This window comes from Panthera tigris, chromosome F2 (genome assembly GCF_018350195.1).
Source record: "Panthera tigris isolate Pti1 chromosome F2, P.tigris_Pti1_mat1.1, whole genome shotgun sequence".
NCBI lineage: Eukaryota > Metazoa > Chordata > Mammalia > Carnivora > Felidae > Panthera > Panthera tigris.
In genome coordinates, this window is record NC_056676.1 from 33,203,283 (window position 1) to 33,224,715 (window position 21,433).

A 21,433-nucleotide genomic window follows, 5' to 3' on the forward strand; every position below is an offset into this window, starting at 1 on the left:
TGCATATAGAGGAAATCACTCACAGCATGAGACTTCCCAGAGGCCATGGCAAGCCACCATCCAAAAGGGGAGGAAGACAGGAGAATCCCTGGGGAAAAGGAGACTCCCAGATGGAGGGTTTGTATATTTAGATGTTGTCACTCAGCAGCAAGTAGGCAGACTTGGAGGCAGAGAGCCCCTAAGGGCAGCAGGGGCTTGGGGTCTTTATTGCCCCGGGCTTACCTTACCTGGAGCTAACATAGGTTAAATGCAGTTTTACAGGGTACGCAAAGTAAGCAAGCTCTAAATGGCTAATAATATGTTTATTTGGACTATGTTTAAAACAACTGGATGTGTAAAAGTTTGAAGTAATAGGTCTTAGTCTGCTCTGAAGAAGTAAACAACCTAGGGTCCAATGTACAGAGACCACCTTTGGCTTATTATATAATATGCATGAAATGAACAACACAACAACAAAAATAAACAAAACACAAGTTAATTTCTCCATCGCTGATCCTGCTACAAAAGTAATGAATGAATAAATGTTTGAATTAATGAATACATGTTGGGTGGACTAATACCTATAGATTAAGTTAAATTAGAGGAAGAGTAGTTGCCTGTATACAATTAATACTAGATGGGTTTACATATATCCCCATGGACAATATAGATATACAAATTAATCCCAATATACGTTTCACATGTATGTTGTCACTCAACAGTACATCACTGATCCTACAATATGAAATTATTATCCTCATTTATAAAATGAGGAAATGTGGATCCCAAAAAAATAACACAACTTGCTATAAACCACGCCAAGAGTAAGTGACACAGTGGGATTCAAACCTTTGCCCACTTAAATGCAAAGTTTACATTCTTTCCATTAAACTACAATTTCTTCTCTTGGTACTCATCTACAAATTATTCTTTCAGAGTTAAATAGTATCAATGTTACACCCCCAGAGGAGACTTCTCTTCCCAGAACTTTTGAAACCTTCCTTTCTTAATTAGCTGTGACTAACTTGTTCACTGGCATACGTGATTTTTTAAAAAATAGTTAACATGTGAAACACTTTAACTCTGGCCTTAAAAGAAGTCACAAAATCGCAGGACAATTCACAAGTTAATCAGTCATTTATAAACCAAATTAGATTCAATAACAAAATGCTTGTGAAGGGATGAGATGGCTAAATTAAGGAAACCTTCCAGAAACATGGAGGGAAAGTGGAAAAAAAAAAAGGCAATCCTTGTGAAGTTTCAAAATTACTTTTCAGGATTTAAAAAATGGAAAAAGGCAAAAAATCATGCAACTCCCAAGAGCAATAGAACTTTCCCATGGAAATATTTTAATATTTAGTGCCACAACAGGGACAGGAATCTTTGGGTCTTATATCAGTGGTATTAAAATATTCTTCACTGAACTTACCTGTATTCTGAGTATTTGAGCTGCTTGTGCCATGGTGATTATTCTTGCCATTCTTAATCACACAGGGCTGGGGATGATCTTCCCTAAAAGCAGAGGACCAATTTATTTTTTCAAAAGATTTCTTGGAGCCTCTGTTTCTCTCCTCAGTCTTTGGATCAAACTTTTTGTTTATCTTTTAAGAATGGCTGCTCATCAAACTTATTACTTACTATCTGGCTGTATAATTGAGCTTTTTTATGCAGGATTCTAGGTGTCCATGGAGTGGTAGTAGAGAGGCTAGAATACTAAATGGTAGAGGCACACAACAGAGGACTGTGAAAAAAGTAATTTTGTAAATTTATTTTATTGTTTACCTGTGTTAAGTAGTTTCTCATTGACGGTGACCATCAAGAACTTGAAGACATCATCATTAAAATCATTAAATCAAAATGTATAGTCATTTCAAATATAAAATCTTTTCACCTTCCAATTTAATTTTGAAATCATACACATTTTAGAATAATTTTGTCAAGTTCCATAAAAGATTCAGTTGGGATTCTTACTGTGATGGAATTTTAGTTGAGGTATACATGGGGAGAACTGACATCTTTATAATAATGATTATAGCTTTCTCTAAATTAAACTTTTTTGGGAAAGAGAGGAATCCTTCTATAAGCTTTAGTGTTCTCCATAAAATTTTGCACATTTCCTGTTATACTCACTCCATAACCACTTATAATTATTTTGCTATGTCAGTTTAGAAAATCCAAGAGAATATATGAAGAAAACCACGTTGTCTGCAAAAGAAGCAGTTTATTTCTTCTTTTTAAATTCTTAAAACACATTTTTCTTTCTTACAACATTGGTTCATCTTAAAAGAGCAGGAATCCTTATCTTGCTCATCACTCTAATGAGCATACTTCCAATGTTTTATATTAATGATGATATTTGCTATAGGTGGGAGATGCCCTTTACTTAATTAAGGTATCATCATCTACTCTCAACTTGCTAAGATTTTAATTATGAGAGACTATTGAATATACCAAATGACCTTTTGCTTCTTTTAAGATGATTACATTTTCTTCTCTCATCAACTAATTTGGGGTATATTTTTCTCTTTTTCTAGCTTATTTTTTCTTTTTTTTTCTGTTAATCTAGATAACAGTTTATCAATTTTGTCTATCTTTTCAAAAAACCAACTCTTGGTTTTGTTGTGTTTTTTTCTATTGCTTTTCTAGTCTGTCTTTTTCTTCAGCAACCCATAATTTGTTCCCTCTGGTGTCAAGAGGTACTGCTGTATCAGAGGCCAGGCCACGGAAGGATTCTCCATTGTTCTCCTTTCTTTCCTGTAAAGAAGTCTCAAGTTCTGCAACTTCTCCCTCTCTAGCAGAGCTGTACGGGGCATGCAGCAAGCCATTCTTTTCTGTTCCTTTGTTCTTAGCTGCCCTCACCAAACTACACCAGTTCCATCAGTGTTCCATGTGAGGTGACACAGAAACCAGCCCTTCAGACAGCTCCCAGAAAGGCCAGGACCTTCATCCTGAGTAGGCCAAAGGCTCTACTCTTGCCTCTGAGAGAGGCCAGGTGATCTCTTTTGGCACTGAGCTGTACTGGCTTTGGGAGGGGCTGAAGTAGATAAAGTCGAATTGTTCTTCTAAGACTTTTCAATGTGACTGTTCTTGGTTTGTACTAGTCTGAAGTATTGCAACTACTTAACTGGATTCTGGGCTCTTCCTAAAGGTATTTTGGGTATGTATCATTGTTAAATCAGTGTTTCTATGAGGAAATGAGGGCTGGAACTTCCTTTTCCACTATCTTGCTGATGTCATTCTCCTCTCTAGCTTACTGAATTAAAAGTTTGTTCATTAATTTTCAGTCTTCTGTTGTGTTACTGTTATGTAATAACTCATTCAAATTTCTAGCTTTCTCCTGAAATATTTTTGGCCAAATGCCACAGATCTTGATATGGATTGCTTCAATTACACAGCTATAAACTGTGATTTACATTTATTTAGGAGTATGATTTTCAAATGTCAAGTTACATACACTTTTTTTGATGAGCATTTCTTTATTTTGTTCGAGTACATTATTGTGGTCAGTGAATGTAAACTGTTGGGAGGAAAAATTTTCCTCTACCCTTCAAAGATTCTTCCCATTGGTCTAAGAGTTAAATTGACATGATACAAATTAACAGAAGAAAATCAAATTTAATTTTGTATATATGGGAACCTCACAAACATGAGAGGTTCAAAGACAGAAAGATAAAATGAGGCTTATATTGCAATCCTGAAGCTAAGGAATGGAAGAGGAGCCTAGGGCTTCAAAGGAGAGGAGGTCAATGCACAAGGCAATAAGAAGAAGAACAGATGTTTGGTAACTGGATGGATATTTGCCTGCCATACAGATGGGCAATTCAGATAAAATGTATCTCCGGTCACAACTCTGATTCAGGAAAAGAACCCCCCGCAATTTAGATTGTTCTAGGTAGTTAAGGAAATGGCACATTTTGGGGAGACTTGTCCTAAATTCCTTCAGTCTCACCTTTAAAACTTTGAAGAAGTATCCAGAAGCCAAACTGATAGATAACTCCATAGCTCAAAGAATCAGCCTCAGTCTTGGGAATAGGTCAGTTCAGTTAAATAGTTGTGTCTCATTTCAGGAGGCAATCTTGCAGATGGGCTTCCAAAGTTAGGCCTATATTGTGCAAGCAATCAGGTAATTAATATGAAGCATCTCTATAGAATTAAAAGGAAAACAGAGGTTAATGGTTGGAGCAAAGTATAAACCTAGTGTCTGAGTGCTGCCAGTGAGATTTCTAGACGTCAGCCTTGAAGCATCTTCAGATAAAGTGATGGCAGACAGTGACAATCTGATAAATTTTCCTGGTTCGCAGTTTGAATGTCTCTGGTGATCTTTCTTAGTGGCCCATAGAGCAACAGGCACAAAGATCGTCTAAATATGGTCAGTTGGGATGATTTCTCTGACATCAATATCATGTCATCTAGCTTCAGTTTGCAGGACTTCAGGAAAAAGGGCAGCTTTAGTTCTCAATGATTACAAGTCAAAAGAAGGGAGAAATTTGCAAATTTTAGTTTGGAGAGTCTTAGCCAGATACTTGAGGAAACCAAAATTCAGGATACAGTCCACTTTATAAGCAAAAAATAAACTGTCAAAGACAATGGAACTAGAATCTAATATCCACAAAGGTGTGCTATTGAATTTCATTTTTCTAAAATCACCCTCATTTCCACCAAAGATAGCCAAATTAAGACTAATTTGTTTGAAAAATAAGTCTGGTTTCAAAAAAACTTGGCCTGATTGTTTGCGTAAGTGCAGCAAGAATAGTGATTGACCATATAGGCTCTTTTTGTTTTAAGTTTATGTATTTATTTTGAGAGAGAGAGAGAGAGAGAGAGAGAGAGAGAGAGAGAGAGAAAGGGAATAAGCAGGGAAGGGGCAGAGAAAGGGGGAGAGAAAGAGAGTACCAAACAGGCTCTGCACTATCAGCATGGAGCCTGATGGGGGGCTCTATCTCACGAACAGCAAGATCATGACCTGAGTTGAATCCAAGAGTTGGACACTTAACCAACTGAGCCACAGAGGTGCCCTGGGCTCTTTAAAATCTGTTTTGCTAGAACTTTTCAGAAGGAATCTTCAGACTGAACTTTTAACAGTCTCTAAGGCAAAGAAGCTGAGCCAAACACTTGCTATCAGACTTGCCTACAATTATCTATATATGTGAGTAAATTCCTCTATTCTCAAGGATGCCAAAATATCCTGAGGTTACTGCAGCTGCAAGAAGTGACCTTCCTTTCTCACCTGGTAAGGACCCTAGAAGCAAGGTACCAGGCTGATTTTTCCAAGGGGCTTCATTGGCTCTGTAAAGTCAACTTTAGTTCCTTAAAGCTGTCCGGTCATATCTGAGTCTATGTATCTCTCTCAAAAACGACATTGTAGGCAAGTCTTGGCAATATAACCAATGTTTCCAATTATATCCTATTATAAAGAGAACACATTCTTATTGAACTTATGCAAATAACTATATTGCCATGAAGATAAGAAAACTCACTGAGAGTGTCCAAATTCTGGAGGGATCAAGTAGGGAGAAAAAGATAAAACCTTCATATTTGTTTACAAAAATATGTTTTACCAAATTGCTGTAAGTCATAGCTTAAATGAAAATGTTTCCTTAAATCTGAAAAAACAAACATTAGAAAACCAGCAATGTTTCAAATAAGAAGTCATAAAAATTATAATCCTCTTCTTCAGTTCATTCAGTCCCATGTTATTAATTCTTGTTCTGCTTGAATCCAGTTTTCCCACCAGTTCTGGAAATTCTTACCCAGTTGAGTTATATGACCTTAAGTTTATCAGAAACCTATATTTGTCAAAAGTACTTTTCATGAATCTCGAGGATGAAGCACTTTTGCAGGGAACCTTCTATAAAAGCATCAGAGTAAAACAATAACTGTCTGTAAATGACCAAAGACTTTTAAAAAAATGTTCATCATTAGAGAACTGATGAGAACTCATTATAATGGACTTGACAAGGAAATGTGGTTATTTCCATGACACACAGTACTTCAATAATTAGCAGTACAAGTGATAACATTCATTATACCAGGACAAATCAAAATTTTAAGAATTTTATATACATTCTAGAACAGTTATATTAATAGTATTCACCCATATAATCTAACCTAAGAAAGTTTATCATCATTTATTTGACAGTGCTTCCCATGTAATTTAGCATACAAAATAAGTCTAACTAGTTTAACATCTCTCATTATAAGGAGAGAAAACAAATCTTTTGGGATGTTTCAGGGCCCTCTAGAATATGTCATATCTCAATAGTAAGTTCTAAATGAAAAAGACTTCAGTTAGAACTGAACAGACATGGGATTCTCTCTCTCCCTCGTTCCTGCCCCTTTCCCAGGCTCTCTCTTTCTCTCTCTTTCAAAATAAACAAATAATTTTTTTAAAAATTAAGAAAAAAAAGAAATTCGGATATCTAAAACATTCAATTTTTTGAGAACTAACTCTTCAAATATTCTGGATAAATAAAATATCACACCAAAAAAATACAAATTAAAAAATATTGTATATAATGGTTGACAAAGAGAGATATACAAGCACAGCATGTGTTTGGAGGGGGTGATATATACAATTAAGTAACTGGAATTCATGAGTAATGCAATATTTTCAAGGCCAGAGGTCACAAAGGGGATGATTCTATGGGCCCACATTACTGACCTGATATTCCGTAGTGAGATCCATATGTAGAAAGTCATTGTAAAATTTTAAAAGCTTTGGGTTTTTATCTTTAAGTTTACATATATTTAGTTGGTTAAAAAGCCATTGTGCCTCTCATCTGAGAAATTAGCATAAAAGTGCTACATTGATTCGAATAGAAAAAGACAAATACAAATTATAGCATATAATACCACTATTCCATTTTGATCCCACAGGAATGCAGAAAAACACTAAAGGCTATTCAAAAACTATTAAGATGAAGAAAAAGGAGAAAAAAACCATAGCTGCCTTATACCCCACATCCAAATCAGTAAACAAAACTTATAAAATCTAACTTACTAACACCTCCTCAGGTGTTCTCACCTCATCATTCCTTCCCTTGTCCAGGCCTTCATTTTTCTCACTCAGTTTACTGCAACAACCTCCTAATTTATATAGTCACTTCTAATCTCCCTCCAAACCACCTCCACTCAGTCTCTAGAGATAATGCTATAAAACACAAATCTAGTCCTGTCACTCTCCTGCTTAATAAATACTCTGCTATCTTGTGTTCTTGCATCTCCTCCCAACCTCACTCTGACAACTGCTGCAACCAACACACCATCAATCCATCACTACCTTCCTTTACCAAATGCCAACTGATAAACAAACTGTTGCGGGTTCTCCAAGATCTGAGTCAAGCCTAACTTTCTATTCTCACCTCTTGCTTTGTCACTTGCACACACCTTCGTCCCACATCAGCCTTTCTAAATAAATATTCCCAGAGTAGACAGTATTCATTCTGTCTCCCTCACAATGCTAACTTGCTGCCCAGTCTGACTGCCTATCTCATCTTGATCTCACACTAATAAGACTGACTCCAAATATATGGCCCATTTTGCACCCACCCCATGAATACTTTATAGACAGCATGTAAAGCAAGTCCAAAACAAACTGAAGTGCCATTTAAAAATACAAAACTACAGACTACAGTAATTGAAAAGTGTTAATTACATATTATTTAGAATATTAATGATAGGCTCTTTGAAACTTAGGACTTAGGTCTCCTATAGAAACTTAGTTAACAAATTTTGGTGTGCACATAAAGAATTTCAAAGCAAAACTGCAGTTTCTAAGCATTTGTGCTAAACAACAACAACAACAACAACCAGACAAACGATAGAAGTAGTTCATCAAACTATCATTTTAAAAAGTCAATTCTTTTTTACTGAGAGAGAGCGCACACGTGCAGAAGCACTCTAGTGGAGTGGGCGAGAGGGAGGGAGGGAGGGAGGGAGAGAGAGAGAATCTTAAGGAGTCTCCATGCCCAGGGCAGAGCAAAGGCAGGGCTCACTCTCATGACCCTAAGATCACAACCTGAACCGAAATCAAGTTGGAGGCTTAAACTGACTGAGCCACCCAGATGCCCCTAAAAAGTCAATTCTTGGGGCGCCTGGGTGGCTCAGTCAGTTAAGCGTCCGATTTCGGCTCAGGTCATGATCTCATGGTCTGTGGGTTCGAGCCCTGTGTCGGGTTCTGTGCTGACAGCTTGGAGCCCGGAGCCTGCTTCAGATTCTGTGTCTCCCTCTTTCTCTGACCCTTCCCTGTTCATGCTCTCTCTCTCTCTGTCTCAAAAATAAATAAACGTTAAAAAAAATTTATAAAAAAAAAAGTCAATTCTTAAGTGCTAAGATTTTTTAACTCCAGTGACCATAATCAATATATTAATTAATTATAATGTCCATGATTTTGGAGGAAAGATCCAATACATTTAATACCATTACAACATAATTTATTTCTTTTTAATTTTTTTTTAATGCTTATTCATTTTTGAGAGACAGAGCGTGAGTGGGAGAGGGGCAGAGAGAAGGGGAGACACAGGATCGTTAGTAGGCTCCAGGCTCTGAACTGTGAGCACAGAACCCCTCCCAGGGCTCAAACCCACAACCATGACTTCACAACTGTGAGATCATGACCTGAGCCAAGGTTGGACACTTAACCAACTGAGCCACCCAGGCACCCATAACATAATTTGTTTCTTACATCAGTTATTTGTATTAGGTAAGACTATATAATACTCCTCCCCATTGAAAATCTGTATTTTAATGGATATTCAGAGATTAGTGACTTATCAATCATCTAATCCTACATAACACATTTCCGGAATTTACTGGCTTAATACAAAACACTTTATTTAACTACCATTTAACTACCATATTTTGCAATTTGGGATGGGTTCAGCTAAGCACTTCTGGGCTCATGTATGTATCTGTGTGCTGTGTGTCCTTAGCTAGAGTAACTTGTTTCTGCCCAGCACTAGAATTAAATGCATTGCCCCCCTCCAAAAAAAGGCAAAAGCAAGCCCAGAATCGAGGAACCGTTAAAGAGATTCTACCTCCATTTCTGGTTAGAAAGAGCTGCAGACATATGACAAAGCACATGATTAACAGGAAGTAGTGAATGGTGGCTACAAATTTTAGAACGTGATAGGTATAGCTAAACAGTAGGAGACCGATTAACATTTAAGACTGGAAATATCTTCAATATTAGATTAGAAAGTTAGGCTTTTATTTGACTGCTAATGAGGGACCACCAAAGAGTTTAGTTCAAGACAGTGACAGGTTCAGAGCTGACATACTTTTTGTCTCCATTTTTAAATATTCCCATGAGTTAGAGAGCAAGCCTACCAGGTGGCCTCTTCGACCTTCTGGTATTGTTTTGCTACCTGAAACGTCATTCATTTCCAGAATTCCCTTTGACCTAGTAAGACTCTGCTCAGTCATCAATAACTGTTTAGAAAACTTTCCCACTACCCACATCTCTATACATTTTGCACAAATGCTCCAGTGCTATTCCTAGCACTCACCCTGTTGCACGTCAATTGTTTCCTCCATTGAATTGTGAATGCTTCCAGGAACGAGAATGGGTTTCAACTTATTCCTCATGGCACAGGTAAGTGCCTGGCATATGTAAAGGCATCCCATAAATGTTTACTGACTGAATCAACAACAGTAGGTGCAATGGCCGGTGGGGGAACAACTAACTTAGTTCTGTAAAGACAAACTGCTATCAAATCGGCTTCAGAAGTCAGCCACCTAAAATGCAAAAATCATACAGAACAGCTTCAAAGGAAAAACTCATTCTTTCCCCAACAGCTACCACGCGGAATGATGTTTCCCTTTACGGCAAGTCTCGAGAGTTGCGCCCTAGATACCGTAAAAGGGAGGGAAGCCCTTGGGGAAGAAAATCAGGTTTCCCGCTTTGCGGCACCGTAAGGGCGGGAAAGTGCCCGGCTGTCGGTTGGAAGACGGGCGGGTGGGGGGATCATCGCCCCGCCCTCTCGGGCTGGACTTCCGCTCACCAAGGAGGCGTGTTCCGGGCTCTCCGACCCAGCTCTGGGCGCCGGTTAAGATCAAGGTTCCCGTCGCCGGTTCCATGGAGGCGCCGGTGGAGGCGGAAGTTGAAAATGGGGACGGCGACAGCAGCTGCGGGGACTTGTGCTTCATGGACAAAGGCCTGCGAAGGTAAAGGGTGCTGCTCAGCCAGAAGCAGCCCGCGCATTCCCCGGACGGCAGTTGTGTGTAGGTGGCTGCCTCGGTGCAGCGGAGGCGGCACAGCTTTACCCAGACCACACACAAATGCTGTCCGGCTTTCTCCCGCCTTAGAGCTGCAGAATTGCTCTGAAGTACCTCGTCCCACGAATTGTCCTTATTCCTTTCCACTTGGACTTCTGAGCAACCTGGAAACTGCCCTACGACCTGACTCTACCAGCCTTTAACCATCCTCCCTCCTTTACTGGTTCTCCTCGTTTTTCTAATTATTCTTTTTTTTACTTGTTCTGTAATTGTTAGCATTCTCCGGTTCTGTCTTGTCTTTTCTGCTCCTTCTCTTACTTTGACAAAAAGTGGCACCGTGGTATCTCTAGCAGCTGTGGAGCGAAGTTTTACTGCTCTTCATTAGTTTTGCCTCAATTCTCTACACCTGCATTCTAATTTCTCCTTTGCAGAACACTACGATACCTATATCCATATACTTTTTGAAAGTGCTAAACATCATATTTAGCTAGTCGTTTCCCTCTTTCATGTAGCCCGTTTATGCATGACATACTAAGTTCTTTGTTCTGCTTTACTGACTGGTCCTTGCCTACCTTTTCGGTCTCCCCTCTTAACCATTTCTTCATTTTACTCTATGATTAGCCATACTGCACTACTGGCAGTTCCATAGTAGGCTTCTCTGTGCTTTTGCACATGCTGTTCCTTTGTGGCATGCCCTGCCATATGCAGAACCTTGCTGCTGATAATTAAACCATCTTGTTCTGGATTCTGATCTAAAATTTGCTACAAGACCTCAAGGAGATGTGTTTTAAAGGAATATTTACATTTATATTTAATAATAGCTGTTATTTACTGAATGCCATTTGTGTGTACATATTATATACGTTATCACTAATCCTCACAATTATTCTGCAAGAGGGCAATTTTATAAGTGACAGGAGGCTTAAAGGATCTAAACAGCTCTTCAGCTTCACACAGCTTGTGAGTGATTAAGTTCAAATTTAAACCCTATTTCTGTCTAATTTCAGGGTCTGCTTTTTCTCCTGTACCACATTATCTGCAAAGTACTAATTTCCAAAAAGTAAAATGTGTCAGAAAATAAATGTACATCATTATGAGCATGTGTTAATAGCATAAGGCCTGGCACTAAATGATACCTCAGTAAATGACAGTAGCTAATTTTCTGCCACGAGTTATTAGGTGCTTCAGTCTGAATTCTAAGGGAGGAGCTGAATGATCTTATGGCATATTTAAAGTGTTTTTGTGTTTTAATTTTGAATTTGAAATTCTTGATGCTAATTTGGAAGCACACCAGAATCCCTTGTTTTTTATTTTACTCCCTGAGTACTAAACCTGCACTTTCACCAGTTAGGTTTCCTCTTTGGTAGCTGCTACAGAACATAGAACAGATGCCTGTAACATTGTGTGTTCCTATTCCCAACTGTTCCTCCACCCAGCATCTCTGAACTATGTGCACTGTAGTTTTTATTCCTGGAACTACTATCTTCAGGAAAGGTTCTGGTAATAAATGGCAGTAATTGAGAGAATGAAGAGATGAGTTCTATTTAGAGAAGGTGCATTCCAAATTTATAGAAGGGAGGATGGAATTCACTAGAAATAGCACTAGAAATAGACTTTCACTACAGATAGCAATAACTAATGGTTTCTTTTGAAACCAACTACTTTCTGGTTAAATAGCTGTCGGAAATGGTAAATAAGGCAAGATTATAAACTCCAGTGCCAGATCTGGATTTATACTGCCTCAGGTAATAACTATAGGAACTTGGACAACTTATTTAATATCTGCAAACTTCAGTATCTTTATTCAGTATCTCAGAATACTGAGGATATTCAGTATTCTCTGCAATACTGGTTGCTGAGAATTGTTGTGAGGGTTAAATGAAGAAACTGGGGGTTAGAGAGGTTAACTCACTTAAGTAATTTAGCAAAAGAAAATGGTGGAATGCAGATTTGAACTGGGGTATTATGATTCCAGGGCCTTTACAATTACAGCCTTCATTATATGCTGATGTATGTAGAAGCTAGAAATGCCTAGGGTCACTTGCCTCTGTTGAATGGATTTCTTGTTTATCTCTATGGTCCAAAATACTGATTAGTGGTAAGAAGCACTGTACCTTATGAGATATTAAAATGTTACCATAAGTAGGAAGGATTTCATTATAGAATGAGTAGAGCACATAATTATCATCTACATGGTATTTGGTTGATTTTAATTATTTGGTCATGATTTTAAAATCTGTTCCTTAATTATTTTTGATAACATATATTTTCTCTTGTAGCATATCAGAGTTATCTTTAGATTCAACCCTTCATGCCATCAATCTTCATTGCAATAACATCTCAAAAATTGAAGCCATTGATCATGTTTGGAATTTACAACACTTAGATCTGTCATCTAATCAAATAACTCAAATTGAAGGGCTAAATACACTGACAAAACTATGCACTTTAAATTTGTCCTGCAATATGATCACAAGAATAGAAGGTTTGTAAGTGATTTTCATGTGATACTTTGCATAAAAAAGATGATTTAAATGCTTTTCTTCTTCCCAAAAGAATGGAATAAAATATAAACCTTTGAAAACTGAGCCTAACTTTTACTACATAAAGAGTTTTCTTCAAGAAAAGTTATCAGTTTTTTAAGTATTTTGTAAAATGCCAATAAAATTGATTTCACTGCTATCTGACTGGATTTGCTTCAAACTGTCTGTAATAGCAATACTGTGTAGCTCTAAATAATTATTTTAATTCCTTAAAGGCTTTATTTTATTTTATTTTATTTTAGGACTTGAAACATTAATTAATCTGACTAGATTGAATTTATCTTATAACCACATCAATGATCTTAGTGGTAAGTAGATAATCTTATATTTTCTATAATGCTGAATGTTTGCTACATGTGATGAATTAGGCTGAGCTCAGCATGCTGAAAACTGAATAATCCCATTTTTGACCAAAATATCATCTAGAGAGTGTACTTCAGTCATAATTCTTTTTTTTTGGTGCCAAAGCTACAGCTAAAATAAAAAAATAGGAACATAAACTAGGGTGCTCGGCAACAGAAAAAACTTGGATGGGAAAGACTTAGTTTGGGAGAATAATAATGTTTTAATCGTAAATAAGTAATATACTATCATATAAAGAAGAATAGTTATAATAGAACTTTTTACAATGATGAAAATATTATATATCTATGCTGTGTGGTATGACAACTAATTGCCAGATGTATCCTTTTGGAACACTTAAAATGTGGCTAGTGCAGTGAGGAACTAAATTTGCAATTTAATTTTAACTTAATTTTAAAAAGCCGTATGTGGCTAGTGCTAAGATATTGGGCCATATGGGTATACAGCATTCTAAAGGCTATTGCGAATTGAAGATCAAATAATTTTTTTTCTTTTTGACTTTTAGCATGTCTACAAAGTTAAACATTGTTACCTATTTTTAATTGAGTAAAGTGATACACTGATAAAATGAACAAAGTTTCATGATTATTCTTAGAATTATCTGTTAGAACTGGCGGATTTCTTCTAATTATCTTCACAATTCTATCAGTATTTGAAACAATTTTATTCATGTGTTTATTTTTCTCCCAGTACTACAAAAATACTGCCCTATGCCAGGTATTTCATATACAGAAAATTAAAGAGAACCCTACCATTAAGCTGGAATGGCAAGAATATTTTAATTTTTTAATGTTTATTTATTTTTGAAAGAGAGAGAGAGACTGAGTACGAGTGGGGGGAGGGGCAGGGAGAGAGGGAGACAAAATCCAAAGCAGGCTCCAGGCTCTGCACTATCAGCATAGAGCCTGATACATGGCTCAAACCCACGAACTGTGTCATGACCTAACCTGAAGCTGGACGATTAACCAACTGAGCCACCCAGGTGCCTCAAGAATACTTTAATTTTTTAAAACCTTTTTTCCCTGGGATGCCTGAATGGCTCAGTCAGTTGAACATCCCACTCTTGGTTTCGCCTCAGGTCATGATCCCAGGGTCTTGAGATAGAACCCTGGGTTGGGCATGAAGCCTACTTGAGATTCCCTCTTTCTCTCCCACTGCCCCTCTCTCCTGCTTGCTCTCTCTTTTTCTCTCTCCAAAAAAAAAATTAAAAAATAAACGTTTTTTCCCAAAGATGTGAAAATATTAGAATTGAGTATTAACCCTAGCTTTGTCACTGCTACATGCTGTTGAGCAAAGTATATTATTACTATTTGGATGCAGTTTCCTTATCTGAAGAATGTGACTCTTGGATAAGATTTGCTCGTTCATTCACTCCACAAATATTTATTGACGATCACTGTATCACATACTGTTCTATAGTGATGAAAAACAACAACAACAAATAGATTAGGTTCTGGTCATAGGGCTTACATTGTAGTGAGGAAGAAAAACAAAAAATATGATTATGTCAACCCCTTGAAAATAAGCAAAAGATTTGAGCAGACGCTTCCCCAAGAGGATATCCAAATGGCAAATAAGCACATGAAAAATATATGTATATATTTAGCATCCTTAGTGATTAAGAAAATGCAAATTACAATTGTAATCAGATCTACTTCATACCTGCTAGAATAGATAGTTTTAAAAACTTACAGTACAAAAGACTGGTGAGATTGTACAGCAGCTAGAACTTGCATACACTGTGGGGAGAACTGAAATGATACAACTATTTTGGAAAGCAGTTTGAAGGTTTCTTATAATCTTAAACATACACTCACCATATAATCATGCAGTCCTTCTAGGTATTTACCTAAGAGAAATGAAAACATGTCTATTCAAAACCCTGTACATGAATGTTTATATGATTATATAGCTGTTTGTATAATGATGTTTATATGATTCTTTATAATCTCCCCAAACTGGAAACAGTCTATACGTTTACCACTTAGTAAACAATAAACAAATAATAAACAAATTGTGATTCATCCACATGATGGAATATGCTTGGGAGCAAAAAGGAATGAACTATTGATACATGCAGTCATATGGATAAATCTAAAAAGAAATAGGCTAAGTGCAGGGAGTAAGACACAGAAGGTTGCACTGTATGATTTCATTTATACGGCATTCTGACAAAGGCAAGTTTTAGTGGCAGAAATTAGATCATTAGTTGCCAGGGGTTGAAAATGGGAACAGAGACATGTTGATTGGAGGGATGGAAATGTTCTGCATCTTATTATAGTAGTGGTTATACAACTGTATATGCTTGTTAGAATACATTGATATGTATACCTAAAAAGAGTGTGTTTTAGTGACTTCATATCAGATTGTAATAAGGAGTATGAAGAAAATATAGGAAACCATGTAAGTTCTAATGGATAATTCTTAGAATGATAATATTTTATGTGTTCAATAAATAAAGGCACCTTATATAAGAGCATGCAAAAACAGTAAGGCACCTCACCTTCAAGCCTGTCCTGATAAAAGAACAGAAAGAAGGGTAATGTGCTAGAGCATAGTAATGAGGGGTTAATGTGCTAAGAAAACAGATGAGAAAGTAGGCAAAGGCCAGATCACAGCTTCATACTCAGGGTAAAAGTTTGCATATTATTCTAGGTGCAATAGGAAGCCATAGGAGGGCTTTAAACAAGTAAGTGATATATGTGTTTTTAAAGGATCGCTTTGGGGGCGCCTGGGTGGCTCAGTCGGTTGAGCGTCTGACTTCAGCTCAGGTCGCGATCTCACGGTTCGTGAGTTCGAGCCCCGTGTCAGGCTCTGGGCTGATGGCTCAGAGCCTGGAGCCTGCTTCCGATTCTGTGTCTCCCTCTCTCTCTGCCCCTCCCCCATTCATGCTCTGTCTCTCTCTGTCTCAAAAATAAATAAACATTAAAAAAATTTTTTTAAAAATAAAGGATCACTTTGGTTGCTGAGTAAGAATGAATGTTAGAAGGATAGGAGTGGAAGTCAAGTGATTGGTTAGGAGAGACTCGGATTAAGGTGGAAATAGTGTAGAGGAGCAAATGGATATATTTTGGGGGTAGAGTTCATAGGATTTGCTGATGGATTGAGATAAGGAAATGAAGAAAAAAGGAATCAAAGGTAATTAGCTGTGAGTTTTTTCTGTAGTTACAGGCGGATGATGGTACTATGTGGGAAAGATTGGGGGAAAAACCAGAGTTGAGGGGGTGAGACCTAAGGATTCTGTCTTAAATTTGAGAACCCTATTAGACATATGTGTTTATGTATTTGTATAATGTGCAGTTTAGAGATTGGGAATCATAGTTGGAGTTGTAGATTTGGCACATCAATGGTATTTGTAACCATGAAACTGTAGGACATCCTGGATAGCATATGAATAGAGAAGGCAGACCAGGAATGAGCCTTTAAAATTGAAAAGTAAGAGGAACAGAAAGTTAAAACATGAGAGGAAGAACCAGTAACGTGGAACAAGGACTTAGACACGTCACAGGAAATTAAGAAGAAACGCTGAGTACTTACAAGAACGCATGATAGAAAATCTGATCTTGTAGAGAGTTGTCAGAGAAGACTTTTCTGAGGACATGAGGGATGAGTTGAAGTCAGTGATGAGGACTGTGAACAAAAGAAGAGGCAACCCTGTAAGGAACAGAAGTAGAAATTAGCCCAATAAAGATGGAGAAGAGAAGAGTATACCAGTCAGGTTGAAGAAATTGAAGGAAAAAAAAAAGGTGGGTAAAGTTGAATTTATATATGGAGAGTACTAAACCAAGCAAAATTGTATATAAGACCTCAGGAGGAACAATACAGAGTACACCTCTGAATGGTCTTTCCAAAAGAAGGGAGACTAGGGCATTCATCCACTGACAGTCCCCCTTCTGTTGGGAATATCCCTGGAGATTTTAACTCCCTTACATTTCCAGGCTGCACCTTTGCTCAAAAGCTCCATTTTGAAGGGAGCTCTGAGGCAAGAAAAGAGAAACATGAAGTGCTCCGGGGAGACACTGGCAGTGTACATGGCCGCATTCATCACAGCTGCAGCTCAAGTCCGAGGCTGGTCAATGAGAATGGTACCAGGCAGCAGTCGCCTCTGCTGCAAACCTAGTTCCTAACATTACCATGCTCTAGGTGCACTCATGTAAGAATTAGTACCAGGGAACGAAATCAAATGGGTGCTATTTGTATTTTATGCTCAAACCAACAAAATTGAAGGATATTGCAGTGTTTGCTTATGTCTACTAATCAAAAATATGTATTGATCGAGAGCCTTAAGTCATGCCTTTATGCTTCTCATAGAAGTACATAACATTGGCCTTGGGAGGTACATTGTTGTGTTTGAAGAAAACCAGAGACCTCCAGGCTAGGGCCTCAAAGAGATGCTAAACTTGTGTTCCTTCAAAACAAAAATTGACTTTACGGATACCTTATTTATTAGCTGTAGCTATATGCAGAGTCTTATTAATGCTGCTCCTTTGTCTCAAAATCTAACCCATGTAAAAATTATTTTTTAATTAGTTCTTGGAAAAATGACTTTGGTGGTATCAAAAAATTTGTTTTTTTTTTCCCCCCGTACTCCAGGTTTGATCCCCCTTCATGGAATTAAACATAAACTCAGATATATTGACTTACATAGTAATTGTATAGATAGTATCCATCACTTACTTCAGTGTATGGTAGGATTGCACTTCTTGACTAATCTCATTTTGGAGACAAATGGAGAAGATAACCCTGTCTGTCGTGTACCAGGTATGAGCAATTAATTTAATACTTTTTGTAATAGTTAATATTCAAAGATCCTTTATTTCCAGCAACTGGTGTTGATGACCTCCTTTTATTTGTCTTAAGCTTTGCAACTTTTTATTACATGTTTGGAAAAAACCATAATCGCAAATAATTTTTAAGACAAATTGCCATTAAAAGAACACAGGATGAACAGATAAGTAATTCTATATAAACAGCTTTATGCTTGATAAGTGAATGCCTCAAAATTAAATTATGTTATGTTATATTCTTACAGTATAATGCTGTGCAGGCATAAAAAAATAAAAAACAGAATCTTTAGCTACTGGTATGCACTTATCTCCAAGATATACTGTTAAGAGAAAGAAAAGCAAGCCGATTACAAAACATTGCAAATAATAGGTTGCCATTTGTACGCAAAGGGTAACGTGTGTATTTGCTGAGTATATATGTAAAATATCTAGAAGACTACACCAAAAACTGGTAACAATGGCTAACTCCGGTATTAAGTAGCTGGAGGTCAGGAAATGCAGAAATAGTGGAAAGGGTAGCTGCAAATCAGGAAATGTTAGGAAAATTTTTTCCTGTATACTTTTTCTTTTTTTTTTTTTTTTTTTTTTTTTTTTTAATTTTTTTTTAACGTTTTATTTATTTTTGAGACAGGGAGAGACAGAGCATGAACAGGGGAGGGTCAGAGAGAGGGAGACACAGAATCTGAAACAGGCGCCAGGCTCTGAGCTGTCAGCACAGAGCCCGACACGGGGCTCGAACTCACGGACCAAGAGATCATGACCTGAGCTGAAGTCGGACGCTTAACCGACTGAGCCACCCAGGCGCCCCTCCTGTATACTTTTTAAATTTTATCTGTGAATGTGTTAAATAATTAATAAATAAATGATTTTTGTAAGAAAGAAAGCTTAAACTGAATATGATATATAGAAGACACTGCTGAAATGCCATTTGAGCTAATTCAGAATCCCTGAAAGCTGGCAAATACAAAGCAGACCAGACTGCAGTTTCTAGAACTCCCTAATCTCAAGTTGCTTAACCAAGCAATAAGATGACAAATGTAGAATATGAATATATATTCTAAAGATCTGCTTGGGTAGAAGTTGGCTATAGAGTTGGCTCCATTCTGTTATTAATATGCAACTGTATGAAGGCTTTTCCCAGAATGGAAACCTGTTTTGATAATTTTACTTCAGACAAGAATATAATAGATTTGAGATTAACTATTTTCCTCAGGCGATATAATATAGAGTCTCCCTAACAATCAGGATAGTGAACTTCAGTTTTCTTTTCTTGAAAGGAAACCTTATTGCTAAAACAACTTTATTTTTTCTCTACTTACCCAAGTTGGATTTTTTCTTAACAGTTTGTCTTAAGAGTCTCTAGTTACTACAGTTTGAACCTTTGTTTTTCACTTTATTTGATGAGGTATTATAACATGATTGCCATCCCCCTAGAATTGAAGGGATACTTATTACTAAAATTACTTAATCTCCCTTCAAAATTTCTAGTATTAATTTGCCAGACCTCCTTCTTTATTTTGGAGTTTTCCCAACCATTTCATTGCCCTTTGTTTAAAATTATGGTTAAGTAAAATTAAAGTGTTTCTTTTAGCCAAAACACAAATTAATGGTGATTTATCAGATTTCTCATATTTAATTGTACTTAGGGAAAATAAACATATTCTTGAATAGTTGATACATTGCCTATCTTAATCTTAGTTATATGTAATTTAAGGGGGACAGTTGGGGATGTTTAATTGTACTAATGCTTGAGGCTTCATTAGCAAAATTCTGGATTTCTGGTTGTTACCCACATTACCTGATTTATATTTATACTAATCATATTACAAATAAAAGACATGTTTGGCTTTCTGTTCAGAATAAACTGTTACTTGGGAATGCAAGCTGGTGTAGCCACTCTGGAAAACAGTATGGAAGTTCCTCAAAAAACTAAAAATAGAACTACCCTACGACCCAGCAATTGCACTACTAGGCATTATCCAAGGGATACAGGTGTGCTGTTTTGAAGGGACACATGCACCCCCATGTTTATAGCAGCATTATCAACAATAGCCAAAGGATGGAAAGAGCCCAAATGTCCACTGATGGATGAATGCATAAAGAAGATGTGGTATATATATATATACAATGGAGTATTACTTGGCAATCAAAAAGAATGACATCTTGCCATTTGCAACTATGTGGATGGAACTGGAGGGTATTATGCTAAGTGAAATTAGTCAGAGAAAGACAAAAATCATAGGACTTCACTCATATGAAGACTTTAAGAGACAAAACAGATGAACATAAGGGAAGGGAAACAAAAATAATATAAAAACAGGGAGGGGGACAAAGCATAAGAGACTTATAAATATGGAGAACAAACTGAGGGTTACGGGAGGGGTTGTGGGAGGGGGGATGGCTATATGGGTAAGGGGCACTAAGAAATCTACTCCTGAAATCATTGTTGTACTATATGCTAACTAATTTGCATGTAAATTTTAAAAAATAAAAAAACAAGTTAAAAAAAAAGAATAAACTGTTACTGGTATCATGCAGATATAACTTTAAAGCAATTTTATGAAAGATAAATCCAGCAATGGTGATTTTTAACTTTCTGATCTTCACCAGGAGGATTTTGTGGGATGGGTGGTGGGTACTGTTTGTTTTGTATTTAATGATTACATACTAGAGAAGGACCAAGGAGCTTTTATTACAAGTTTATTTGTTGCATTCCAGGACTAATTTTATCATTTAGATATATCTGGTAGCTGATAAATTTACTGTATTCTAGAAATAACTAACTTTTTAATGCCTGACTTTTCACTTTGAATATGTTGTTTCCAAGGGTACAGAGCAATTCTGCTCCAGACGTTGCCACAGCTTAGAATCCTAGATTGCAAGAACATATTTGGTGAGCCAGTAAATTTGTCAAAAATAAATTCATCACGCCTACAGTGCTTAGAAGGTCTTTTGGATAACTTATTTTCTTCAGATTCTCCACTAAATATAAGTGAAGATGAGGTATGGTATTGTTTTTTTTTTTTAATATAAAAGATAACTTCAAATTTTGACTAATAATATAAATTTAAAAGATTTTGGTTTATTTCTGTATCATAGATAATTGATAGTATGCCAGTGGTAACACCACCCATCGATGAGATAGTTCCCTTGGATCAGTTTGCATCACCAACAGATACTGGTTTGACATCCTTTATATCTGTGTGTCCATCTTCTGAGCCGGAGAAAGTTAATCATGAAAACAATTTTAATAATGACATGAAACTTCAGAAAATAGATGATCAAATTTTACAGCTTCTCAATGACGTAACTATTTTTCCTATTTTTCTAAGCAGTGTGTTTGTTGAAAAAAATAGTTAAGAATATGTAAAATACGCGTCAGGCTCTGGGCTGATGGCTCGGAGCCTGGAGCCTGTTTCTGATTCTGTGTCTCCCTCTCTCTCTCTGCCCCTCCCCCGTTCATGCTCTGTCTCTCTGTCCCAAAAATAAATAAAAAACGTTGAAAAAAAAAAAATTAAAAAAAAGAATATGTAAAATAAAAATACC

At 36.8% G+C, this 21,433-nt stretch overlaps 1 protein-coding gene and 1 long non-coding RNA gene across 3 annotated transcripts in view; one reads left to right on the plus strand and one right to left on the minus strand.

Moving 5' to 3' along the window:
- Nucleotides 1-1,407: 1,407 nt before the first annotated feature.
- Nucleotides 1,408-9,859, minus strand: LOC122235034. The gene is made up of 3 exons (XR_006213118.1): nt 9,486-9,859; nt 3,929-4,081; nt 1,408-1,491 (listed from the first exon to the last, which is right to left on the minus strand). It is a non-coding gene; the product is annotated as an uncharacterized LOC122235034 (long non-coding RNA).
- A 101-nt stretch (nt 9,860-9,960) lies between these two features.
- LRRCC1 (leucine rich repeat and coiled-coil centrosomal protein 1) overlaps nt 9,961-21,433 on the plus strand; it is a 47,467-nt gene continuing 35,994 nt past the window's right edge. The window contains exons 1-6 of one of the 2 annotated variants that reach the window (XM_007084312.3): nt 9,961-10,143; nt 12,474-12,679; nt 12,980-13,045; nt 17,694-17,861; nt 20,715-20,890; nt 20,987-21,193. In XM_007084312.3, coding sequence (XP_007084374.2) covers nt 10,055-10,143; nt 12,474-12,679; nt 12,980-13,045; nt 17,694-17,861; nt 20,715-20,890; nt 20,987-21,193 — 912 coding nt within the window. In that variant the 5' untranslated portion in view covers nt 9,961-10,054. The remainder of the gene's footprint in view (nt 10,144-12,473; nt 12,680-12,979; nt 13,046-17,693; nt 17,862-20,714; nt 20,891-20,986; nt 21,194-21,433) is intronic. The other variant, XM_007084313.3, reaches the window with a different exon arrangement.